At 49.7% G+C, this 27,308-nt stretch overlaps 1 protein-coding gene across 2 annotated transcripts in view; it reads left to right on the plus strand.

Moving 5' to 3' along the window:
• KATNIP (katanin interacting protein) overlaps positions 1–27,308 on the plus strand; it is a 184,140-nt gene that overhangs the window by 114,524 nt on the left and 42,308 nt on the right. For both annotated transcript variants that reach the window (XM_033426051.2, XM_049699349.1), the window contains 2 exons: positions 6,399–6,536; positions 25,048–25,915. In XM_033426051.2, the coding sequence (XP_033281942.1) occupies positions 6,399–6,536; positions 25,048–25,915 (1,006 nt within the window). The remainder of the gene's footprint in view (positions 1–6,398; positions 6,537–25,047; positions 25,916–27,308) is intronic.

Raw genomic sequence — 27,308 nt, forward strand, 5'->3', positions numbered from 1 at the left:
GTGGAGTTTATTCCAGGAATGCAAAGTTGTTCAACATGTGGAAATTAATCAACAGAATACAACATATTAATCGAATAAAGGAGGAAATAACCACATGATGTCTTAATAGACACAGAAAAGGCATTTGATAAAATTCAACATTCTTTCATGATAATACATCAACAAACCAAAATAGAAGGAAACATCCTCAGTCTGACAAAGGGCATTTATGAAAACCCACAGCTAACATCATACTGAATGGTGGAAGACTGAAAGCTTTCCCTCTAAGACCAGGAATGGGACAAGGACGCCTGCTTTCATCACTCCTATTCAGCATTGTACTGGAGATTCTACCCAAGGAAGTTAAGCTAGAAAATGAAATAAGAGGTTGGAAAGGAAGAAATAAACTATATTTGCAGGTGAAACGATCTTATATACAGAAAATCTTAAAGAATTCACAGAAGTTACTGGTAAAGCTAACATGGAGTTCAGCAAGCTTAGAGAATAAAAGATCAATATACAGAAATCAGTAGTATTCCTATACACTAGCAATGAACCATCCGAAAAGGAAATTAAGAAAATTTCCATTTATAATAGTTTGATGCTATTTAAGAATAAAATACTTAAGAATAGACTTCACCAAATAAGTGAAAGACTTGCACACCGAAAAGTACAAAATATTGTTGACAGAAATTAAAGAAGACCTAAATGTTGAAAGCTGAAAAGATATATGTGTTCATGGATTGGAAGACTTAATACCACTGATATGGCAGTGCTCCCAAATTATCTACAGATTCAATGTAATCCTACTGCCTTTTTTGTGGAAATTGACAGGCTGGTTCTAAAGTGTATAATGGAAGCTCAAAGAACCCAGAAGAGCCAAAACAATGTTGGAAAAGGACAAAGTTGGAGGACTCCCACTTTGAGTGAGTCCAGTTTCAAAACTTACCACCAAGCCACAGTAATTACGACTGTGTGGTTCTGGCCTAAGGATAGACATATAGATCAATGGAATGGAATTGAGAGTCCAGAAATAGATTCATGCATCTATAGTCAATTGATTTTTAACAAGGATGCCAATACCATTTGATGAGGAAAGAATAGTTTCTTTTCAACAGATGGTATTAGAACAAGTGGATTTCCACATGCAAAAGAATGAAATTGGACTTCTACACACCATTTACCAAAACTAACTCAATGGGTCAAATACCTTGAGACTTTTACAGTGTTGAGGCTATAAAACTCTTAGAAGAAAACATAGGTGTAAATCTTCATAGCCTGGAATTTTTCAATGGAGTTTTAGATATGACCTCCAAAGCATAAACAACAAAAGAAAAAAATAGCTAAATCAGACCTCATCAAAATTTTTAAACAAATGAAAATTTTTAAACATTTTTGCTTCAAAGAACATTATCAAGAAAGTAAAAAGATAACCTACAAAAAAGGAGAAAATATTTGCAAATCGTGTATGTGATAAGGGTCTTGTATCCAGAATATATGAAGAAAAGGACTCAGACTCAACAACAAAAAGACAAACAACCCAGTGAAAATATGGCCAAGATACTGTGAATAGACATTTCTCCAGAGATGATCTACAAATGGCCGACAAGCACATGAAAAGATGCTCAGTATCATTAGCCATTAGGGAAATGCTAATCAAAACCATAAGGACATATACTTCATACCCGTTAGGATGTTATAGTTTCTTTAAAAAAAGAAAACAGAAATAACAAGTATTGGTGAACAGCATATGGAAAAATTGGAGTCACTATACCTTGCTCATGGGAATGTAAAAATAAAATGATATGGCCATTGTGCAAAATAGTCTGACAGCTCCTTAAAAAGTTAAATGTAGGGCTTCCCTGGTGGTGCAGTGGTTGAGAGTCCGCCTGCCGATGCAGGGGACACGGGTTCGTGCCCCGGTCCGGGAGGATCCCACACGCCGCCGAGTGGCTGGGCCCGTGAGCCATGGCCGCTGAGCCTGCACATCCGGAGTCTGTGCTCCGCAACGGGAGAGGCCACAGCAGTGAGAGGCCCGCGTACCGCAAAAAAAAAAAAAAGGAGTTAAGTACTGATACAGGCTACAACATGGATAAACTTGAAAGCATTATGCTGAATGACGGACGTCAGACATAGGGATCATATATTGTATGACAGCATTTATATGAAATGTCCAGAATGAGTGAATCCATAGAGACAGAAAGTAGACTAGAGGTTGCCAGGGACTGGGGGAACGGGGAGTGACTGCTAAAGGGCTTCTTTTGGGGGTGATAAAAATATGCTAGGAAAAGATAGTGGTGATGGTGGCAGCACCTTGTGACTATACTAAAAAAACCACTGACTCGTACACTTTAAAGTGGTGATTTTATGTATGTGAATTATATCTCAGTTTTTTAAAAAGTATAGAGAGGTCCCATGTGCCTTTGCCCAGCTTCCCCCAATGGTAACATCCTACGTGACCACAGTACATTATCAAAACTAGGAAAGTGACATTGGTATAATGTGCAGACCTTCATACACGTGTGTGTATGTGTGTGTGTGTGTGTGTGTGTGTGTGTGTGTGTGTGTGTAAGTTCTTTTCAGTTTTTGTTTTGTTTTGGGGTTTTTTTTTGCGGTACGCGGGGCTGTCACTGTTGTGGCCTCTCCCGTTGCGGAGCACCGGCTCCGGACGCGCAGGCTCAGCGGCCATGGCTCACGGGCCCAGCCGCTCCGCGGCATGTGGGATCTTCCCGGACCGGGGCACGAACCCGTGTCCCCTGCATCGGCAGGCGGACTCTCAACCACTGCGCCACCAGGGAAGTCCAGTTCTTTTCAGTTTTGTCACATGTAGATTTGTGGAACCACCACCACATCAAGATGCAGAACAGCTCCATCACCTCAAAGGAATTCCCTCATGCGACCCTTTATAGCCACCCCTCCCCACACCTGTCCCTAACCCAGACAGCCACCAACCTATTCTCTATACTTTTTGTCCTTTCAAGAATGCTATATACATGGAATCATACTATATGTAACCTTTTTGAGACTGACTTTTTCCCACTCAGTATAATGCCCTTGACATCTGACCAAATTTTTGTATCAAGAGTTTGTTCCTTTTTAAGGCGATGACGTATTAAATCGGGGCTACTTCTGAGGGCAGTCCAGCATCTCCCTGGGGGTGTGTGGATCTGTGTTAGGTTAAAGCTGGAGAAAGCACCTATGTTAGGAGTTAGAAAGTTACCTCCTGAGAGAGGCCTTCTTCTCTGACCATCTGTTCTAAACTAGTCCTTCCATTGGCCATTAATAATTCTCTCATATTTTCTTCATTGAATTTATTCCCCCACCCCCAGCCCCACTTGATTTTTTTTTTTTCTTGGCAGTGTTACTTGTTTGCCTCCCCTCCTGGCACAGAGCTGGGATCTGCTGGGCCAGGCGCCCCCCGCACTCGGTATTTGTTGAGCAGGTGGGTAGCAGATGCCGTTGGCGCCTCCCGCAGGCCCTTCCCACCTTGGTCCCTGCTGGCTGTTCTTCCCACTGCCAGCACACACATTTCTCCGATGGAGGATCTGTTTTCTGGCCTCCAGGGCCCACTTTGCCTCCCCTGTAGCAGGCCCAAACTGGTGGGGAACTGAGCCCCCAGGAGCAGCCCTGAACCTACACTGATGGGAACTGGGGTGTGGATACCCCAGCTCCCTTGTCCCGGAAGTGGAGTCACCCTGAGGTGTGTTCCACACTGGCTCCCAGGTTCCCTGGTGGCGTGGAGCTCACAGGTGTGCCAAGCCTGGTAACACACTCTTTATGGAATGCCTCTCGCCCTCTCATTTCCCCACCCTCTAGCTGGTGTTTCCTTCACTGTCTAAATCAACTCCTTACACTTGCCTTGCCTCTTCTCCTGGGGCAATCCAAACCAACACAGAATGAATGAATGAATGAATGAATTAAAAACCTAGGTTTAAATCCTCACTCCATCACTTGGGCAAACCACACCTTTTCTGGACTCTGGTCTTCCTTCGGTGACACGGGTGTTACTGCAGTACTCACCTTCCAGGGCTTGGAGAGAACCCAGTGAGATAACGGCGGTGCCTAGGTGCCCTGATTCTTGTTCTGCCATCTTGATTACCACCTGCGATGGGCAGGTGCGGCAGACGGTCTCCTGCTGGCCTGGCAGCTGGAGGTTTGCCCAGCATGCCTTGGGTCAGCCCTCGGCAGCTTCCCGGCAGCCTTCCTCTCGGGGACTCTGTCTGTGGAAAGGAAACATCAGAAGGCCCAGTTGCTAATGAGGCCCAGATTTACCCACAGGTTAATGTTCTCCGACTTTGAACACCACGACTCCCACTTGGCCCTCCCGTTATCCCTCCCGCTGACGGAAATGTGATGGGAAATCAATTACAGTCCCCTCGCTTGTGTCTAAGGGTCAGCCTTCAGTCTCTGCCTTTGTCAAGCAGCCTCAGCGACCCATTTTAGGCTCCAGTGAAGAGAAGGAATGAGACTCCCCTGCTGGATTTGAGATGTGCTATCTTTGACCCCTCGCAGCTGCCCAGAGCACTAAAAGTTCTCGCAGAGCTTGAGAAACTTGCCAGAATAAGTCAGAACCCCTTGAACTCATCTCTCCCCCTTAACAAAGCAGCCTCCTCCCTCCTGAAAGGCACCATTGTCACTGGGACAAGCCACCTCTGTCCTCCGCGCAGCTGGAGCCTGAGCCTCACGTCTCCTGGGGGCCAGCAGACCCCAGAGGCAGGCACGGTCCTGGGGATGGGAGCCCATGGAGACACTCGCAAATATGGGGCGATGCTCCTTTTAGATAAAAGGAACAACTTCAGCCAGCGTCAGAGATACAGGCTGCTTATTGGCAGATGGGACTTTGACTGTTCAGCCCCTAAGCAGGGACCCTAAACTAATGCCTGCAGGGGCCGGGCAGAAGCATAACCAGGGAGGTGAGGTGGGTGTAGAACAGTAGGGAATGGTGAGGACTGGGGCACCGGAGGGCACCTGCCCTGGCCGCCAGAGCAGTGTACTCAGCTCCAGCCAGCGGCTGTCAGGGACCCCGTGTTGCCGCGTCTCCTAAGTCTGTAGACAAGCCAGACATCTAGCTCTGAGGGGGAGGGGCTATCTTCCATCTTAAAGTTTTGGCAACGAATTTGCCTTTAAAAAAAAACAAAACACTTTCATGAGCTAGACAAAATAGCTCTGCCGGCCAGAACAGTTTAGTCTCTAAAGTTTCGGTGAGAGGACAGACATTAGGAGGTACATTTCACTTATCTGTTCATTTCTTCATTCAACGATTGTTCAAAAAATTCAATTTAAAGATTTTTTTGTCATTGACCAGGTGCCAAGGACCTGTGCTGAACGCTAAGGGTTCTGGAATGAATTAGAAGAGCTCGCAGCTGAGTGTGCGTGTATGTGTGTGTGCGCGCGCATGCGTGTGTTGGTGGGGGGGGGGTGACATAGACATGAAGACAGGTACTTGTGGGACACTGGGTAATTATAACCTCAGGTGTTGCAAGGAGCCGTGGGCACCTGGAGAAGGGAGTGATTGTGTCAAGAGAAGGGGTGACAGTGGGGGAGACAGCACATCTGAGCTAAAGTTCCCAGGGGGAGAAGGGCAGGAGAGTACTGCACTCAGAGGCCCAGGCTGTGCAAAGGCACAGAGGCCGAGCCAGCATGGACATATTTGGGAACAACTGTGCGTTTTGTCCAGACAGAGAGCAGAAGAGGTACCCAAAGAGACAAGAGAGGAGGTGACCAGGGCTGAGAAAAGTCCCCCGATTTCACTTTTTCCCATCTGCATCCCAAGCACTCATGATACGAAATTTCGTTGGTGCAAATGAAACTGACAGCAAGGCTCCCCTTCTCCTCTGCCTCTTTGGCCTTGAGAATGGCCTTGGCAGCCTCGCTGGCAGGCGGAAACTGCACACAGGGGTCCCAAGGCTTGGAAACCCTGAAAGGGAACAGAATAAATCCTGAGGCTCAGTGCCATGGCCCCGTCCCAACAAACGCCTGAGCCAGTGTCTTTCTTTTCTATTTTTAAAATTTTTTAAATTCTACAGGGTTTTACAAAAGAAAATCAAAGGCTCTGTTTGCCAGGTTAATCAAATAGCTCAAGTCATGGCTCTTTTCCCGTCCTTCTCCTCCAGTCTCTCTCCCCAGCAAAGCCGATTAGGTTGATTAAAATAAAGCCCGCTGCATTTTAAATTTGGTCTGGATGGCAGGGGCAGAGGGGCCCACGTGACAGCTTTGTGCCGGGGACGAGGGTCCGTAGCCTGCTCCAAAATGCGGTCCAGAGGGGGTGAGATCTAAGACCCCACCCAGGATGAAGTAGAGAAGGTGGGTGGCTTCCCACCCTCATCCTCCCCTGGTTTCCATAGTCACTGCCCGCTTACTTTGGGGTAAGGCAGAATTGTGCTAACAATAACAACTTCCTTCTCTTGCTGGCGTTTCAGGGCAAGAAAGACCCTTCCTTGTGGACGTGCCCCTTCCACCTGCCGCTCCAGCTCTCTTTTGTTATCCGCAACACGAGACAGCTGCGTGACTTCGGTCTAACCAAGATCAAGGTTTGGAATTACTGCACGGCTGACGGCGTAAGTAACAGGCTCCAGTTCCTGGCTGGGCATTTGCCTGATGGAAGCACTTGGTGCTTTCCCGTAGCCTGATTCCCGAAGTTGCAAACTGGGCACCACGAGGCCCCGTTGCCCTTCCTCCTGGGTGTAGCAAGCACCTGCTGGGGGATTTCACTTCGCGTTGTCAGAGCCCCCAGGAGCAGAGCCTCCGCTGAAGGTTTGGGAAGTAGAATCAGGTCACCTTTCGGGGGAACTGAAGAAATATGAACCGAGGCGCAGTTTTAACAGATAAGGAAACAGACACACAGAGAGGTTACGTAACGTGGCCCAAGGCACACAGCCAGTGAGTGTCAGAGTGAGAATTTGAATCCCTGCAGTCAGACTCCAGGCCCATTGGCTTAGCCAGCGCTTCTCCAACCATATCCGGAACAACTTGCCTGGGATCTTGGTAAAAAGCGGGTTCTAATCCAGCGGGTCTAGGGCAGGGCCCGAGATTCTGCACCTCTAACCAGCTCTCACATGTACCAGTGATCCTGGTGTGTGCACCCCACTCTAAACAGCCAGGCCCTTAACCTCTGTGCTCTTCAGCCCCTCTGGTTTCAGAACCCCTCCCCTCCTTCCCACCCTCATACCACTACCCAGGCCCTCATCCTTGCTTTCTTCTCCGGGCTGTTTTTCACATGTTCATATGCATTTATTCCTCCATTCAACCTTGATTAGTGAGCACATCCTAGGTACCATCAGGCTTCATGATCGATTCTGAGCGCACTGATGTAAAGACACAGTCCATGCCTTGGAGGTACTCCTTATCTAAAAGCTGGCAGACAAGTAAATGTGGACGTATGAGGCAGTGTGATGAAGGTCTTGATAAAGCTGAACCCAGAGAGCCGCGGGTTTCAAACAGAAGCCCCAGGGACTCAGCAGGGAACGCAGTGGGCAAGGAGGGACAGGACTCCCGCAGCCTCTCTCGGTTTCCCCTCTTATGATAGAAAAGGGAGCAAAACTTGTTCTACTTTCCTTTCTAATCTGCTATAAGGGAAGCAGTAGTACAAGCGAGATGATAAACGGCAACCAATCCTCGGCCTCAATATTGTTAGAGAGACGATAGGGCCTGGTAGGGAGCGTGGCAGACTGGCAAGCACGTGGCCCAGGTAAAGGGCAGGGCACTTTTCAGCTTTAACTAATGACTGATGTGGAGCAATGCCAGCCAGTGCTGCTAGACCTTCTGAACGTTCCCAGAGAGCTGGGAATCTGGGTTTTGAGATGAGCTATTCTGTTTGCAAACGTCAGAAGCTAATTTCACTTCTTTTGAAGCCACCATACAGTTCAAACCAAACTCATCTTTGGGCTGGAGCTAGCCGTTCCCAGTCTGCGGTTGCTGGAGCCTGGAGGAGGGAGCCCGCCTCAGGCTGGGAGAAGTCAGGGAAGGTGCTTTAAAGAGCACGTACCTGAGCTCTAGTGGAAAGAGAAGCCCTGAGCCAGACAGAAAAGGGAAAGACTCTCCAGGTGGAGGGAGCTTCGCAGGCGAAGGCGTGGAGGTGTGGAAGAGTACAGCCTCCTAATCGCTCTCCCTGACCCCGGGCCCAAGCCTCCAGTCTGTCTCCAGTAGCCACTGCGAGGTCTGATCACGACTCTACTGTTTCAAGCCCTCAAAGGCTCCCCTTGATGCAGAGAATGCAGGACAGAGGGCCCCTAATCCCTGTGCGTCAAGCCTGCCTCTCTCTTGGCACCCGCCCCTTGACCAGGCCACCCTCCAGAGTGCCAGCTGCTCGTGGCTCTCCACCGCCCTCCCTGGTAGGCGCACCTTTAGTCCCTGCCCCCTCCCATCTCGCTCAACTCAGAATGCTTGCCTCTGCCTTGTATTCCTGGGAAACCCAGACGTCCCTTTCTCCAGGATGCTCGCCTGACCCCCTGACCCTTGTGCACTTCTGGACCTCATGAACTGGTTCTATCGCCCCTGTACCAGGATGGGCACTTGTCCCCCCATCACACTGTGGGCCTCTTGGGAGCAGGGCCTGAGTCATCTCCACCACTGCTCTGTTCCAAGTAGAAATACATGGTTGTCGAATGAATGAATGCGTTCATTCCCCCAAGAGCCCGTAAGCAATTGTCTCATCCTTCTTGAGATCCAGATGAGAGACTGAGAGTAGGAGGGGTTAGGATGCTTGCCCGAGGTCATAGCGCAGGTTAGAGGCCAGCTGGGGCTCAATCAGGAGACTCCGTGCCCCCTCCCACCTTGCCGTCCTTCCCTCCTGTACCTCTTCTGGCTGGTTCTTCGCTCACCCACTCACCCAGCCGTCCCTCCAGCTCCCGAATAACCATCTGCTAGGCTCTGGGGATCTGGAGGCTAACATGGCAGACGCGGTTCCAGCCGGCTCTGTTCACACACTATGCTGCCCCAGAGAAGTAACAAAAAGCTTTCTCTGATTTCTCTGTTTTGATTTTTTTTTTTCAAACAAATGCCTAAAGTTTAAATTTGAGAAAAAGTCCAAACTATTGGAACAAATGAGAAAGTTCCTGTGGGCGTGTCAGCCTCCCCTGCCCGGGATGTGCGCAGGGGCTGTCCTCTAGGCCCCGGATGCAGCCCCGGCCCCATGTAGCTGCGGCGCGTTCCCAGCATCTAGGGCTGGGTCCTCTCCTTCTCCAGTTCACCCGGCACTTCCTGGCAGGCGGTCACCAGTATATTCTGGACTGGTTAATGAAACGGCGCTGGCTGCCCAAGCCCGTGCCCTGTAGCTCAACTATATCGCTCAGGCCAAGAAAAGCAGATTTTATGTGCTATATTACAAAGAGGATAAGCTTCGTCCCTTTTGGCTGAGGCCCGCCTTTCTTCTTTAACCTGCACTCGGCCTTCCCTGTGTGCTGAGAACAGAAAAGGAGCAGGACACCTGGGCGTCGTTGCTGTTGTGGGCGCTTTGGGGAGCAGCCGGCTGCGGGGATTAGAGACTTGAGGTGTTTCTACACAGAGGAGTGTGTGGAGGACCGCAGTCCCCGGCAGGGCCACCACTTATGTAACGCACACCTATCTGTTGACAGAATTTTCCGGGGACAGAAAGCGCAAACAAATGCAGCTGCAGGTTGGTTTCATTTAATATTCTCCAGAGAATGCTGTTACCGTGTGTTTTAGAGGAGATAAAATGAGAGTTTATAGGAAACACAGCTCAGCCCAGCAGACACGGCTTGTTAAGACAGTGTTTTGTGTCTGGGAATTCAAGGAAGCAAAGTTCAGTCTGAGGCGCTGATCCAACCAAGGCTTATTTAGAGCATAAGAAAAGAAGGTGCTAGAAGAAAAGGAGTCTCTTATTGGAAAATCTGCTGCCCGTTTAATCCTCGGGCTAACTTGGATGGGTTCCTTCCCCCTCGTTAGGTGATGCGGTAAGCGTGAACCGGCCCGGAGGAGAGGACTTCCGGGCAGGGTAAGGACACGGAGGCTAGCATCCGTCCGCGCAGGCACACAGGGTGGCCCGCAGATGTGGGTACTCATCACAGCTGCTGTTTACCCAATGCTGCACGCATCAGGCAGGCGTGAAGCCCCCACTGAGCGCTCCATAAACATTTGATGCCTGAACAAAGAACTGAACAAATGAATCATCTCAATTAACCTCCCAACCACCCTACAAGGTGGATGTGGTCGGGCCCCACGTGGTAGATAAAGAAGCTGGGGCTCAGGATAAAAAGCTCCTGCGGGACAGATAGCTGCGTCTGTTTTGTCAACTCTGCTTGGAAATGGCTGCCTGGTCCGGGCTGTCTTGGGAAGGATTTAGAACTTTCCTTCTGGTTCATCCAGGAAAGGGTGTGTGATGGATCCGCGATGCCTGTCTCGGGCTCAGGAGGAGGACGCGATAATATGTTTGTCACATTTTGTGATGTTTCCCCAGATTAAATGACTGGCCCAGCTAGTCCCTGAGGACTGAGGAGTCAGGGACCGAGGTGGGAAGGGAACATGGGGGCTGTGGGTTTCCCTGCGGTTTTTCTCGACATGGCTTCCCCTGCAGAGCGACATCTGCTAGGAGAAAGGAATCAATGGTCTCCCTCCTCTAGGATGTTATAACCCATCCAAAAAGTGGGCTTTCAGCTGCTCGCCACGGTCCATCTGTTTTCGTTTATAATAAGCACATTCATCATCTACGTGGCACCATTCCATCACCATTTTCACCTGCAGCATCACCATGCAGATGCCACCTCCAGCCTGGTCACAACAGCAAGTGAGGCAGGACCCAGTGATATATTTTATGCATGGAAATGGTGCTCACTAGTTTTTGAATTAATTAATTAATTAATGTTAGATTTCCCCAATGGTGTATTTCTTTTCTTTTCTTTTTTTTAACTTTTTATTTTATATTGGAGTATAGTTGATTAACAATGTTGTGATGGTTTCAGGTATAGAGCAAAGTGATTCAGTTATACATATACATATAACTATTCTTTTTCAAATTCTTTTCCCATTTAGGTTGTTATGTAATATTGAGCAGAGTTCCCTGTGCTCTACAGCAGGTCCCTGTTGGTTATCCATTTTAAAAATCCATTTTAAAAAACATTTTAAAAAACAGTGTGTACATGTCAATCCCAAACTCCAGTGGTGTATTTCTGTGACTTGCCATGGTGATCCAGGCCAGGACTGCCCAATAGAACTTCTGATGATATTAACACGCTCTATCTGCCCTGTCTAGGGCAGAAGCCACTAGCCCCAGGCGGCCACTGAGAACTTGAATTGTGGCTCCTGTAACTGAGAGACTGCGTTTTACAATTTATTTCATTTTAATATGAATGTAATTGTCCACATGTGGCTGGTGACGACATATCGGACCATAAGGGTCTTGGTGCTCAGGGAGCCATGTTGAACGAATAGACAAGGTCCTGTTCATACAGCCCTGTCCCTTCTCATGAGGAAGGGACAAAAAAAAAAAAAGGGCACAAGTGAATAGTGTCATTTCAGGTAATGCTAATTGTTCTGAAGACGATAGAATCAGGCAACGGGAGAGAGGCAGGAGGAGAAAGAGGCAGGGCTGCTCCGGACAGGTGATCAAAGGCCTTCCCCAACCTGGATGTGAAGAAGGAGCAGCTAGCATCAGTGGGAAGAGAATTCCCAGCAGGGGGCACAGCAAGAGCAAAGGCAGGAACAACCAGTTTAGGCAGAGACTGAGCTGGTGAACAGAGGAGAGGGTAAGGGGAGGTCCCAGGGGTAGGTGGGAACCGGGTCGTGTGGGCCTTGCTGGTTTGGAGGCAGAACAGGGGGATGGTCAGAGCCAGCCCAGCTGAGGCAAACCCTGGCTCCTCCTCTTCCTAGCCATGTGACCTTGGGCATGTTACTCTATGCCTCAGTTTCCTCATCTGGAAAATGGGGTGATTCTTGTTCGGTTAATACGTATGAAGTGCTCAGAATGATTCCTGGCCTTTGTGAGCACTATACAAAGGTCAGCTCTTAGTATCATTATTGGAGGGTTTTGGGCAAAGGGTGATACAATCTGATGGAGGAATTTAAAAGGTCACTCAGGCTGCTGTTTGGAGAAGGGATCAGAGGGAAGAGGGAGCCCCAAGAGGAGACTCTTAGCATAGTCTAGCTTGGTGGCTTGGATGAGGGTCACAGTGCCTCTGGAGTACACCACGGGTAGATTCAATTCATCCCAGGGCAGTATCTGTATTTTCAGAAAGGCCTCTTTTTTAGGCAGGGTGGCGGGCGGGGGTGGACTTTCAAATGAATGCAAGTGAAGAGATTAGTTCAATAACGACCTATGTACCTGTCACCAGCTCCATTAATTATCTACATTCTGCCATTTTTGTTCCATCTCTTCCCCTAACATTTAAAAATAAATTGTAGCTATCATAACATTTCACTCATAAATTTTTTGTATGCATCTCTAACAGATAAGGAGTTTGTTTTTATATAATCCCAATGCCACTATCATACCTGACAATAATTAATTATTATGCTGTAATACCCAGTCCATATTCAAATATCCTTGATTGCCCCAAAATTATTTTTTTTAATAGTTGATACAAACTGAGGCCAAACATGGCAATGGCTTTGAAGTCAAAGATGTGACCTTCGTTTGGGCAGCTGAGTCAGTGTAGCCCGATGGCTCTGCCGTAGGGTGGGGTCTGTGCACCCTTGGGCCTGGAGATCATGATGGCATCTTAACAGGGCAGCTGGTGGGAAAGGCACTAACCCAGGCGCCCAAGAGCCTTCCTTAGGTGTTGACCTCAGGCTTGGTCTAGGCCATTGCCTGTCACCAGAGGGTGTTCTCTTGTAGGTGGGCTGCAGGATCTGAAATCTATATGCAGAGTCCACACTCGGGAAGATACAGGTGTGGTCATCTTGAGAGTCCCAGGAGACTCAGGTTTGAAGCAGACCCCCAGCCAGCAGGGGAAGGAGAGGTGAGCAGAGAATTCTGCCTTGAGAGAGGGGGCCCAACGAGGTATTCAGGCTCCAGCCAGAAGGTTGGAATTCAGATCCATACTGTACTCTCACCAAGGGATGAGAACACAGATGCAGAACCAGGGTAGAAGCTGAGGCCCATATCCTGTTCTGTACAGACCAGGGGACAGGCTGCATCTGGGACCAGACAGGTGTCTAAGCAGGGAGAACTGCTCACCCACGTGCAGAGGCCAGCCTAGGACAGCAAGATAAATTCCAGACCCCCTAGGGGGTAGGGCTCCCCATCTCCTGCCTGCCTTGGCCAGGACTGATTTAGTAGCTGAATCTGTTGATTAAATTTCTCAGTCCCAGCGCTAGTGTATCAGCCAGGATTCTCTTGGTAACAAAGGACAAGAAAACCCAATTAAATCCAGCTAAGGACAAAAAAGCGTTCTTTGGCCCGTGTTACAGGAGAGTATGAGTTTGCTGGCTTCAGGCATGGCAGGATCCAGGAGTTCACATGATGCCTTCAGGAAGCTGCCTCCCTCCATCACATATCTCTGCTTTCCTCTGTGTTGGCGTCATCCTCAGGTTCCAAGTGGTGGTCCCTGATGACATCGCTCTTGATTTCAGCACTCTGCAGAGAGAGACTCTCCTCAAGAAAGTCCCAGACTGAGGCCCCACTGGCCAGGCCTGGGCTGCAACCTGGGGTGAGGCCCACATTATCCACATTGAAGTCAGGTCGAGGGAAGGGTGGATTCCCAATGGAAAATTGAGGTGCTGTCTCCAAAAGAAGGGAACATCACCAGGGAAAGTAGAAAACGATACCCAAGCTAGGTCCTTTTTCTTTTCCTCTAAGAATGCAGAAGTCACATGCTGTTGAATTTATTCACTAAACCCTCCCCAAGGCTTAATTTCTGAACCGCTTCGCTCCTAGCCATGAGATACTTTTCTTTGGCATTTCCGCCCGGCCTTGCACCGACACCCCAACTTGGTATCCCCACCCCCAGGCCCCTCGGCCCCAGTTCCGGCTCCGCTTCCTCTTACTGTCTGCAGCAGCGCCCGACTCCCACCTTTGAATCCTCCGCTCCCCCCTTTGCCCCTCACTGCCAGTCATCCCTAAGTCCTACCATTTCCACTGCCCAAACCTGCCTCCTTCCAAGTCCAGCTCCCCCTTCCCCTGCTGCCCGCTGCCCCCGCCGCCTCCCCGCTCCACTCACTCATCTGCTCAGTCCCTGCATCTCATCAACAGAGCCGTTATCGATCGCCCCACACTCAGGCATTTTGCTGGGGCCGGGAATCAGACACGCTGTCTGCCGCTGCAAGCTCTCACCCAGGCAGGAGGGCCCAGGGGGATAACGGCAAACCACAGTTCAGTGGGGCTGGGACAGTGGCGGGAGATGAGCCGAGGGCCTCGCCACTGCAGAATGCCTCAGGGGAGAGGCCACAGTCCCCGGCTAGCTCGTGCTGCCGGGGCATCCTGGGAAGAGGCTAAGCCCCGACTGACCAAAGGCAGCTCACAGATTGCAGCTGGCTCACAGCGTGTTTTCAAAGTTCTTTAATTAATTGCCAACATTTAAAAATTGGAAGGGATTCCATGCAAAATAGGGATTTTTGACTTTTATTGAGAAACTAGACGATCTGGCGACATGAGGTCACATCCACTCCTGGAAGCTTTGGCGGAGCTGAGTCACAGCGCTGCAGTCCCCACCACTCCTACTTGTGTCCCCGACACAGTGGCACAGTTGTCCTGACACCACACCACCTCTCCCATTTGCCATGCTGGCCCGGGCCCTGCGTGCATGTGCACTGGTGACCTTCTCCATTCTCAGACCCCAAAACTGGCTCTCTGGCTCTTCCATCCTTATGCAACTTTCATCCCCTCTGGTCCCTAGGAAACTCCTCTCTTCTGTGCCTTTGCTCCTGCCCTTCCCAGCACTTGGAATACCTAGTCGGTCTCATTACAAACCCTGCCTTTGGAAACATCAAGGTTCTGCTTCACCCACCAGCCTCCTGCACACCCTTAGCCTGCCCCAGACCCCTTCTGGTGGTCTCAGCCACCCCTCCGGGCACCAAGTCATGTACTTCCCTAGGGTATCCCTCAGTTTCCTGAGCCTTTGGTGTCCCAAACGGGTGCCCCCGGCCAAATCTCTCCTGCAGGTGTATTCCGTTTGGCACTCACGATGTTGCACCGCTTGTGAAACATTTGACAACGTTGGAAAGTTGGCTTTTGATGAGCTGGCTATATTCCCTCTGTGGCATCCACCGGCTGGAGCCCAGTGACCCCTGCGGCCTCTGGACTTGCAGGTGTGCATTCCCCAGCTCACCAGCGTCCCTGTGCCGCTCACGTCTGTGGTGCTGCAAGCATTTGAGTCTGTGACACCTAATTATTCATACTTTTGTGAACTCCTTAAGGAGAGGAGACTTGCTCTCATCTTTTGTGTCTCACACAGGCCAGGATCCTGAAAGGCCCCCATGTGCTATGAATAAAATTGCGAGAATTGCCTGCTGGGGCCTGAGCCCAGATCGAGGGGAAGCTTTTTTTTTTTAATTTATTTTTTATTGAAATATAGTCGATTTACAATATCGCGTTAGTTTCTGGTGTACAGCACAGTGATTCATTTATATATATGTATGCATATATATGTTATGTGTATACATATATACACATATATATATATTCCTTTTCAGATTCTTTTCCCTTACAGGTTATGACAAAATACTGAGTAGAGTTCCCTGTGCTGTACAGAAGGGCCTTGCTGGTTATCTGTTTTATATAGAGTCGGGTGTATATGTCAATCCCAACTTGAGGGGAATCTTGACCTAAGTCAGCGGGAGTAATGCTAGGCTCCACTCTGGAGTGGATGGGGTTCTCCTGTGCCTGCTGCCAGCCTCTGCCAGAAACAGGGAACTGCTGCACCAGGACTTAGGGGAGCAGGGAGTCTCCAGCCACGCTAGCCCTGAGCAGCCAGCCTCAGCAGCTACTTCCATCCAGGCGGTAGATTGGGCACAAGATAATGATGGCGGCTTGCGTCTCTTGAGTGTGTGCCAGTCAGCATTCAAAGCACTTTACACGTATGAGCTCGTTTATTCCGTACAGCAGTCCTATGAGACTGGTACTGTGGTGATCAGCTCCATCCTACAGATGGGGAAGCTGAGGCCCAGAAAAGCAGAAGAACTTGCTGGTAGTCACATGACTACCAGGCAATCTGGTGCCCACCACCTGGTTCTGCCTTTCAATAGAGAGTAACTGTGGTCACTGGCAAGCCGGGCCCTGCCTAGAGCAGCCATCACTCTGCCCTGGCCCCGCCCTGCCAGATGGCCTAAATCTTCAAGAGAGGCCAAAAATGCACATTGTTGTGTGAAAGCTCTCAGTTTTTAGATATTGTCAGCTGGTTCTGAAATTTTTAACTGCTCTATGGGCCAAACCAGCCCAGATTCGGCTGTAGGTCCTCCAGTTAGTGACCCCGTCTGTCAGGTCCCATCCCCGTCTTTTGTCCTCTGAGTCTGTGACGCCAGGAGGTCAGAGTCGTCGGCCCCCAGCCTGGCATGTAATAGGTTAAATGTAGCTTGTTAAATGTCACATGTCCCCACCATCTTCTTCAAGTAGCTTCATCACAAAGAAGGTTTTCATTGCTTTTCCTCCCAAAGGACATATGAAAGGCCATTGAGATCTCCTCTCAATAAAGCACTCAAGTTCAGGTGGAAAGAGCAGGTTTAGTTCCCAGAGCTAGTCCTCAGGATAGATGGGGATAGGCCTGAAGACAGGTGAGCACATGGGGCCACGAGGTAGTAGGCGCAAGGGTCCAGTCACAAGCCCAGCTGCGAGAGCCTAGAGGGGGACCCTCAACTCAACCCGAGGAGGTGCGATGGGGCAGATCGGGAGAGCCAGGGGCTTCCCGGAGGGGTCGTCAGCTCCTGAGCCAGGTCCCGACGCCTACATGGCAGCTCTCTGGGCAGCGCAGCTCACTCCCCGAAGTCCCCCGTGCTTGACTAGCCTCCCAATCAGCCCACAGCCCCTCGGCCCCTCCTGCTGTGGACCCAGCACTTCCCGGCAAAGAGAGCAGTAAGGGGCGGCAGCCCATGTTCTCCCTGTGCAGTGGAGCCAGCATGGGTGCCCAGCAGGTGACAGAACCCCTAGAGTGTGGGCCCCCTCGGGCTGTGCATGAATGAGGTCCAGCGACACACAGCTGGTTCGACTCCAATTGTCACCCACGCCGAGGAAGGGTTTGCTTTAATGGACCCTCCCTGGCATCCGGCCCGTAGGCTTAGCCACTGCTTCGCTCCAGATGATTTCCTTCAGGCTTTTTCACCTGTGCTGAGGGCAGTTGTTGGTCTCTAGGGAAAGTGTTTTGTGAGCACAAGAGCCCCCGCCTCTGCTTGGGTTGTTGTCATGATAGAGCCGGGCCGCCATCAGTCTTTGCTGAGCAATTCATGTGCTCATTGGAAGAGACATGTCATTTGACCCCAGGACCAGGGAGGAGAGTGGCCTTATCGAGTCAATTCAGTTACTTAGATCAAAATAATATTAATGTTGTTGTGTTTAAAATGCATTACGGTCTCAACGTGATTGGTTCTCCTCAACTGGAAAGAAGGATGAAGTCTTTCTTTGGACTAGAGAAGGTGCTCCCGTTGACCACGTGGCAGCCACAGAGTTTCAAAGTGTCCTTTTGAAAATCCACTGCAAAAGGGGTTTGAGACAGCATCAACAAAAGGCATAGCAATAACTCTAGTTAAACGAGGAAGGAAATATGAGCACCGAGGAAGCAAGTACACACACACACACACACACACACACACACACAAATGGTAAGGTCAGCAGCAGCATGGAGTTTCACCTCGATTTCTTGGAAGCTGAGGCAAAGGAGGAAACAGCCAGGACTAGAGCCCTCTTGTTGGAAAGGAGGGAGCAGGCTGGTTGTTTAGGAGTGAAAGGATTTTCCCTTGGATCTATTCCCAAAGGCACCCCTCATGCAGAGCTTTACAGAGGGATGCCAAGTAGTACAGACCTGCAAAATCTCGACCCCGTCTTCTCCACGGAGCAGACGTGTGTCTCACATAGCTCTGGACCACACTCTTGAGGTGTGATGGCCGTTGCGTCGATATGTATGTAAACACATAGGAAAAGTCTGGAAGGACACAAGCATACGTACACATGCTCCCCACCAGTGCCCACAGTGACTGCCTCTAGGGAGTGAGGAGAGAGCTAGGATGGGAGTACGAGATAGTTGGTCCATGGGGACTAATTAAGAAATAGAAGTGGGGACTCAGAGTTCCACCCAGAGCGGGTGGCCAGGCTAACATGGCCAAGACAGAGGCCCTCTCCAGGTCTGACTTGACCCAAAGGGAGGTGGCAGTAGGACCTCAGGGTGCCAGCCAGAGTGGCTCCCTGTGCCCCAGCTGTGTGACCTCAGAGAAGGCTGAAGCTCAGTTTCTTCATCTGTCAGATGGGCCCTAATGCCCAAGACCTTGGAGAGTTGTTCCAAAGACAGCATGGGCCAATGCATGCAGCCTTTTTTTTTTTTTTAACACATGGAATCCCCAGAAAAGTGACTCCCTACCGTTCCCCACCGGGGATGGGGTGGACCAAATCCACCCGCAGATACGGCTTGTTTGGTCTGCAGGGTGTTGGAAACTTGGCGGGTTTAAACACCATTAGGTAGGGGGCATGAACCTCTCAGCTCCCCACACCCCCCGCCACTCCCTGTGGTTTCCACCCTAACCCTCTTCTCTCTCCTACCTGCCTGATGCTAGGGGCATGAGAGGTCACACCCCTGCCCCAGTCTGCTCCCCTCTCTCTGTCCCCACTCAGCCAGGCTTCTTGGAGAGAGCTGAGGTCAGACGGGGCTCTAGGCCGTTCGCGGACAGTCAAGGAGCCCATTGTGGAAACCAGGCATCTCCTTACGGAAGCCAGGATGCCCATGTGATGACTGTGCGGACTGAAAGGTCTCCTCCCCACCCCACCGCCTCTTTCAGTGAGAGCGTGTCTGTCTCACCAGATGTTTCCACGGCGGTAATTTTGCGGGACTAGTCATTGAAAACTGCCCAGGCTGTCCTTCTCCAATAGTTATTTCCTGATTAATTCATAGCACACACTTGCACTGCGCCTCCACTAAACAGAGAACACATCCGTATAAACATGTAAAAGAGGGCTTTGAGAACCGACTTTTCTGACAGGCAGCAAATAGTAGCCTGCCATCCTGCAATTGGACGTTTGAAGCTGGGTTCCTGTGGTGTAACACGGGCTTGACGTTTCTCATCCTCAATTGCTACGGAAACCTTCGTAGCAATAACTTAGTGAACTAGGAAGCTAGTTGGAGCTTCGTTGCCTGGATTTCAGGAGGGCTAAGGCAGGGGGAAATAAGTATAGATGGACACCTCTGGGATCTCAGCTCTTGTATCCCAAGAGCAGATCGGAAGCCAAAGCAAGATGGAAAACGGTCTGGGGTTGAAACCAACAGGCTACCATTGTTCTGATCAGGTTTCTTCTCTGATGATTGTTAGAGAGCAGTGTTCCCCGGGGAGAAAAATACCTGTGTTTATTCACTTATAATTCCAAAGGGATTACTGAGCAGCAGCTGTGTGCCAGGCCCTTGCTGGGCCCTTGGACGAGATTAGTAGGCTCTGTGCTGTCTTGGAGCTTAACTCTGAATGGGGGAGACAATAAATAAGTTAGAAAGCTGATGAACAAGACCATTTCAGAGACCAGGAGGAAAGAAAACAGGGCCATGGGCTAGAGAGGTGACTGGGTGGGGCGGGGGCTGCTCTAGGGAGAGCAGCCACATCTCTCTGAAGACAAGGAGGGGCCAGCCTTGCAGGTTTCCAGGCAGGTGCCCAGGTCCCAAGGTGGGCAGGAGCTCCCTGGGATCACAGAGCAGCAAGCAGAGCGGTGTGTTGGAAGCAGAAGGGGAGGGGAGAGAGAGGTCGTCGCAGGACCAGATCACGCAGGCCACACTGACCGCTGAAGGGAGCTGGAATTTATTCTCCGCGTAGTAGGAAATCATTGGGTGTTTGTTTTTTGTTTTTGTTTTTTTGTGTGTGTGTGGTATGTGGGCCCCTCACTGTTGTGGCCTCTCCCGTTGCGGAGCACAGGCTCCGACGTGCAGGCCCAGCGGCCATGGCTCACAGGCCCAACTGCTCCGTGGCACTTGGGATCTTCCCGGACCGGGGCACGAACCCGTGTCCCCTGCATCGGCAGGCAGACTCTCAACCACTGCGCCACCAGGGAAGCCCCATTGGGTGGTTTTAAGCAGGGGCCTGCCGTGATCTGATTTAAGTTGTTTTGGTTTGGTTTGGTTTTTTCCAGCAGCGCCGTGCGGCTTGTGGGATCCCAGTTCCCTGAGCAGGGATTGAACCCGGGCCCCCTGCTGTGGAAGTGCAGAGTCCTAACCACTGGACCGCCAGGGAATTCCCTGATTTAAGGTGTTTTTTAAGAAAGACTGGCTGCTGGAAATGAAGTGTGTGTGCCGGAGTGGGGTGGGGGTGGGTGGGTGACGGTGCAGAGTGGATACACAGAGAGCACTTAGGAGGATACGGTCGTTGTCTCCAGGAGAGATGACTGTGACCCGGGCTAGGAGGCGGCCACCATTCAGGGAGAAGAGGTCAGATTCCGGAGGGGTTTTGGAGGTAGAGCCACAGGGCTTCTGAAGGATTGGACGTGTGAGTGAGACAGCAAGAAGACTCAAGGACTCCCAGCTGGTTGAACGGCGGAACCACTTTTGAGATGAAAGATGACAAGGTTTGGGAAGAGTGGATTGATCATTCTGTTTGGGGCCTGTTAAGGTTGAGACGCCTGTTAGATATCCAAGAAGAGAGGTCACATGGTCACTGTGGGCTGGATGGAGAGGTCAGGATTGGAGATTAAAATAGTCAGGAATCCAGTGTTAATTGGCATTATTCACAATAGCCAAGACATGGAAGCAACCTAAATGTCTACTGACAAACGAATGGATAAAGAAGATGTGGTATATATACACAATGGAATACTACTCAGCCATAAAAAAGGACAAAAATAATTCCATTTGCAGCAACATGGATGGACCTAGAGATTATCATACTAAGTGAAGTAAATCAGACAGAGAAAGACAAATATCACTTATATGTGGAATCTAAAAAATGATACAAATGAACTTATTCACAAAATAGAAACAGACTCACAGACATAGAAAACAAACTTATGGTTACCAAAGGGGAAAGGGGGTGGGGAAGGATAAATTAGGAGTTGGGAATTAGCAGATACAAACTACTATATATAAAATAGATAAACAACAAAGACCTACTATATAGCACAAAGAACTATATTCAATATCTTGCAGTAAAACATAATGGAAGGGACTTCCCTGGTGACGCAGTGGTTAAGAATCCGCCTGCCAATGCAGGGGACACGGGTTTGATCCCTAGTCCGGGAAGATCCCACATGCCATGGAGCAGCTAAGCCCGTGAGCCACAACTACTGAGCCTGCGCTCTAGAGACCGTGAGCCACAACTACTCAACCCACGTGCCACAACTACTGAAGCCCGCGCACCTAGAGCCCGTGCTCTGCAACAAAGAGAAGCCACCGCAATGAGAGGCCCGCACACCGCAACGAAGAGTAACCCCCGCTCGCCACAGCTAGGGAAAGCCCACGCACAGCAACAAAGACCCAATGCAGCCAAAAGTATAAATAAATAAATAAAATTTATTTTTAAAAAAAACATAATGGAAAAGAATATGGAAAAGAATATATATATACACACACATATAAAACGGAATCACTTTGCTGTACATGTGAAACTGAAACAACATAGTAAATCACCTATACTTCAATAATAAAATTAAATTAAATAGGAGTCACCAATGAGAGAACGATAGTTAGGGCCCTGGGCCTGAGTGGGACCCCCTAGTGAGAGGGTGCAGGAAAATCGGGAGGCCGGGGACCAGCCCAACCGGTCAAGGCCCAGCTGAAGAGGAGCAACAGCGGGGAGCCTAGGCTGCGGTGACAGCAGGGGCAGGAGGACAGCCTACCTGAGAAAGGAGAACTTCCCGGTGGGTCTGATCCCCTGCTGGACCCTAAAGCTGATTGTCCAAACCGGGGCACCCCTGAGAGTGAAAAGAAGGCTCTATGAGTGATAGACCAGGGCAACAGGAATAGATCAGAATCGTCCAGGCAACAGGGAAGTTCTGTGACCCAGTTGCTGGCACCCTTGGCAGGGGGGGTTCGTGTAGAGGAGGAGGCAGAGGCCAGCGGGCAGGAGGTGCAGCTGTGACTGTGACTCTTAGAGTTTGCTGTAAAGGTGGACAAACAGATTGTGGGGCACGCCAGCAATAAGAAGGAATAAAACTACTCATTGACACAACATGGATGAATCTCAGAGTTATTATGCTGAGTGAAAGAAGGCAGGCCCCAAAGAGTTCATAGTGTGCGATGCCTTTTATAGAAAAATTCTAGAAAAGGCAGAGTAATCTATAGTGACAGAAGGCTGACGGGTGGTTGGCTCGGGGTGGGGGAAGAAGATAGGGTGGCAGGGATTACATAGGAGTACGAGGAACCCTTGTGGGTGATGGGTGTGTTCATTACCTTGATCATGGGTGGATATGTGTTAAAACTTATCAAGTAGTGTGCTTTATTTTTTTTTATTGAAGTATAGTTGATTTACAATGTTGTGTTAGTTTCAGGTGTACAGCACAGTGATTCAGTTATATATAGTTATATATATGTGTGTGTGTGTGTATATATATATATATATATATATATATATATATATATATCCTTTGCAGATTCTTTTCACTTGGAGGTTATCACAAAATATTGAATATAGTTCCCTGTGCTGTAAGTAGATCCTTGTTGGTTACCTATTTTATACTTAGGAGTGTGTATCTGCTAATCCCAAACTCCTAATTTATCCCTCCCTTTCCCCTTCGGTAACCATAAATTTATTTTCTATGAATGTGGGTCTATTTCTGTTTTGTAAATAAGTTCATTTGTATCTTTTTTTTTTTTTTTTTGTGGTACACGGGCTTCTCACTCTTGTGGCCTCTCCCGTTGTGGAGCACAGGCTCTGCACGCACAGGCTTAGCGGCCATGGCTCACAGGCCCAACCGCTCCGCTGCATGTGGGATCTTCCCGGACCGGGGCACGAACCCGTGTCCCCTGCATTGGCAGGCAGACTCTCAACCACTGCGCCACCAGGGAAGCCCTGTATCTTTTTTTTAGATTCCACATATAAGCAACATCACATGATATTTGTCTTTCTCTGTCTTACTTGACTTAGTATGATCATTTCTGGGTCCGTCCATGTTGCTGCAAATGGCATTATTTCATGCTTTTTTTTATGGCTGAGTAATATCCATTGTGTGTGTGTGTGTGTGTGTGTGTGTGTATATATATATATATACCACATCTTCTTTATCCATTAAGTTGTATGCTTTAAACATGTACAGTTTACTGTATGAGGTATGTATTATATTCCTCGAGAAAGCTGTTTATTAAAAATGTTTTTGTGGGCTTCCCTGGTGGCGCAGTGGTTGGGAGTCCGCCTGCCGATGCAGGGGACACGGGTTCGTGCCCCGGTCTGGGAAGATCCCACATGCCGCGGAGCGGCTGGGCCCATGAGCCATGACCGCTGAGCCTGCGCATCCGGAGCCTGTGCTCCGCAACAGGAGAGGCCACAACAGTGAGAGGCCCGCGTACCGCAAAAAAAACCCAAAAAAGTGTTTTTGTGTAAAGACGTATGGCCAAATAAGGCAGTAGCAGGAGGAGGTGTTATTTGATGTTTTTTTCTTTTCTTTTTTTCCCTTTTTTTTTTTTTGGCTGCATTGGGTCTTCTTTGCTGTGCGCGGGCTTTCTCTAGTTGCAGCAAGCGGAGGCTACTCTTCATTGTGGTGCGAGGGCTTCTCATTGCAGTGGCTTCTCTTGTTGCGGAGCACGGGCTCTAGGCGCACAGGCTTCAGTAGTTGTGGCATTAGGGCTCAGTAGTTGTGGTGCATGGGCTTAGTTGCTCCGCGGCATGTGGGATCTTCCCGGACCAGGGCTCGAACTCGTGTCCCCTGCATTGGCAGGCGGATTCTTAACCACTGCGCCACCAGGGAAGCCCCCTAATTTTAAGTATGACCCAAGAAGCGTTGAACACCTGCCTCATACGGGGCACATGTGCTGGGAGAGGAGGAGACAGAAGGCTAGCTAACCTTTTGTGAAGGTTACTGTATGTCATGCTGAGGGGTTCGGAATTCATCTCACGGGTCCACACAAGTGCAGCGCCCACACCGCATCCTCTGGGCTCCCCTCCACTTGTGGCCACAGCTGCGTTGGGACAGTCCTGGGTGTGCTGACTGGGCACCACTTCCAGTGCTTCCAGGCTCTGAGCCTTTCTGCTTGGGTCCTTTGGCCGAAGCTTCTAGAGGGCCTAGCCTGTGGTCATGGCGAGGAGTCAGTTTCCCCAGGGGCAACCATCAGCAGCAGGGAAGGGAGTCAGTGGATAAACACCCAGCCTCCCGCCTTTGGAGGGACACTTCTGAGATGCATTCTGCCGGTCCCTCACAGTGTCCCAGCTGGATGGAGCCCCAGTTCCCCACAGCAGTGACCAGCCCCAAAACCTTTTTGGGTTTTCACCTGCCCTACCTGACTCTCCCTCTTAGGAGCACATGCTGATAAGCTACCTGCACTCAAATCCTTGTCTCAGGCTCTGCCCTCAGGGCCCCCAAAATATGGAACCTAGGGCATCTGCATTTTACGTGCCTGCCAAGCTTTTCTGACGCAGGAGGCCCAGGAACCATACTTTAAAGAACCCTGCTATAGGCAGTGAAAAAAAACATGAAGAATTTCACAAAGGGATGTGACTGGGCCAGATCTGCTCTTGTAGAAAACTAAGGCGGGTGGCAATGTGAAGCTGAGGTCGCAGGAGCAAGAGACAGGAAGCAGGGAGACCAATTAGCAGGCTATTACATGTGTCCCAGCAGGAGGTAATGATGATGAAGATGGTGATGGAGGCCGCCTCTTTGTGAAAGTCCTTTGATTTATAACATATGTAACCCTTTGCACCGAAATGAAAAGGAGTCTGATTTAACAGCCCCAGTTCTGTAGTCTCAGAAAGCTCACGTTTCCAGCGTCCCACATTTGTCTTTTTCACGTGCTCCTTTCAAAATCTGATACATCAGTCCGATGCCACGCATCTTCATTTTGTGAAATTTTGTGTTTTCAGGATCTTGACATTGGGGCCAAAAACGTGAAGCTGTATGTCAACAAAAAACTCATCTTTGATGGCAACTTAGACAAAGGAGGTGACGATGCCCCACAGAGCATCCTGGTGGGCCTGCAAAATGAGAGAATGGAAAATAGCGTTGCTGCCCACTCAGAAGAAAGCAAAGGTGCCCGCAAGAGGAACAGCACCGACGGGGACAAGCAGCTCGGTGCCAGTTACTCGCAGCCAGCTGGAGCAGCAGAGGATGTGAAGGCTTCTTCACAAGGACATTTATTTGGTGGAAGGACGAATTCTCCTGACTGCATGAAAGACAATTTGTCCAAGTTAGAGGAAGAGTGCAGCTTTTTAGCTGCACCATCCTCGCCGGGTGGCATGCCCAGTGTCCCTCCCCACTCCTCCCCCGCGGAATGCCCTCCTCCTCTTGACCAGGAGCTCTCGCTGATCCAACAGCTGGAAAACCTTATGGGCAGAAAAGTCTCTGAGCCTCCAGGGAAAACCCCATCCTGGTTACAATCTTCTCCCGCAGGGAAAGGCAGGAAGCAGGGAGGCCTGAAGTCAAAACCCCTCTGGCTGAGTCCGGAGAAGCCGCTGGACTGGAGAGGCAGGCTTCCGTCAGAGGATATCATCCGTGAGGGGCCTGGAGAGACCGAGGCTGGAGATAAAGGCCCCAGGCGTGAGCAAGGGCGGACAAGCAGCTGGAATGTCATCGCCAGCGAGAGAGCTCAGAGAGCGACCCCCAGAGTCTGCGGTGATGACTTCGACACCTTTGACCAACCCTCCCACAGGGAGCACCCTGCTAGTGGGAGGAGGGGCCTGAGGAAGGACGCCCTCAGCAACAGTCACAGTGATGGCCAGCCAGACAGCAGAGGTAAGCTGGGGAAGCAGTCTGACTCGGGGCCATCCCACCTGAGCCAGGGCCACTGATTGGCATGAAGCCATTTTGCTCCCTGGACCTCAGTTTCCTCATCTGCAAAGCAAGTGGGTTCTTCTCAACTAAGGGTCACAAATTCCCTGTCTCAGGGGCCACAGGGGTGGCAGCAGTGAGTGATATGGGCAAGGCACACTTTGCATGTTAAACTCATAGATATATTTGTCATTACCTCCAAGATACGTTCCTTTGTCCATTTTTCTTGCAAAACATGGCTTTTCCAATCTAGACTGCTATCCCACCTCTGATAGAGACGTTGGTCTCTAAGAACTTCACTTCTTTGTAACCGTACCATTAGAAAAATAATACAAAATAAGTGTGATGAAAAATAGCAATCAATTCTTGCCTGGGGGTTGGAAGGACTATAGGGAATGGTGGGGACTATGGTATTCAGGAATACAAGACCAGTATATGCCAGATCTCCCTTTTCCTTTTATCAAGAGAAATCAAAATTGTAGAATATTCTTGTTTTTCAACATTGGCAACTGATGGAGATTATTTTTAAACCACTGTGTGGGTCAAAAAATATATATATACATCTGCTAGCAGGATTCACCTGCTCTGTGAACTTTGCAGTAGATTATCTCTAAGAGATCTGAAAGGAGGTGCCAACGGCTGGGTTTCTGAATATTTGCCCTCAGATTTGGCTACTGGGATGGAGTATAGCATAGCAACAAGGAGTCAAACCATTTGAATTCAAGCTCTGCTACTTATAGGTCTGGGACCTCTAGACTGGGTCCTATAGAGCTGGGCATTTCCACTTTCTGAGCCTCAGCATCTTCATCTGTGAAATGGGAATGAACCCCCACTCCCCACAGGGTTGTGAAAAATGAATGAGTTGATAGCTTCAAAATATTGACCAGAGCCTGGCATGTGGAAAGTGCTCCAGAAGTGGTGGCCATGATTTCAACACTAGCATCTACATCCTTTATTGTCCACAGAGCTCCTGGACCTACCAAGGCAAGGCTCACCTCTAGATCCTCTGAGTTTATCCCCACCCCCTCCCACACAGGAGCAGAAGCCCTAGAGTCAAACTGACTGGGCATGTGTCCTGGTTCCCCACTGCCAACCCACACTGTGGGCAAGTTCTGAAATCCCCCTGAGCCTCAGTTTCCTCGTTTATAAGGACACCAGTAATATCCAACTCACGAGGGGCTGGGAGGATCAAATGAGATCCTACGTGTGCAGCGTTGGCACTGTGCCTGGGACATAAGCGCCCCAACAGATGTTAGCCACTGCTACTTATTATTATTATTGTTGTTGTCATCATCATCATCACCGTCATCCCCATTCTGTGACTCTGCCTCTTGGTGTATCTGTATGTGAAGCCAAT

The sequence above is a fragment of the Orcinus orca genome, chromosome 16, assembly GCF_937001465.1.
Source record: "Orcinus orca chromosome 16, mOrcOrc1.1, whole genome shotgun sequence".
NCBI lineage: Eukaryota > Metazoa > Chordata > Mammalia > Artiodactyla > Delphinidae > Orcinus > Orcinus orca.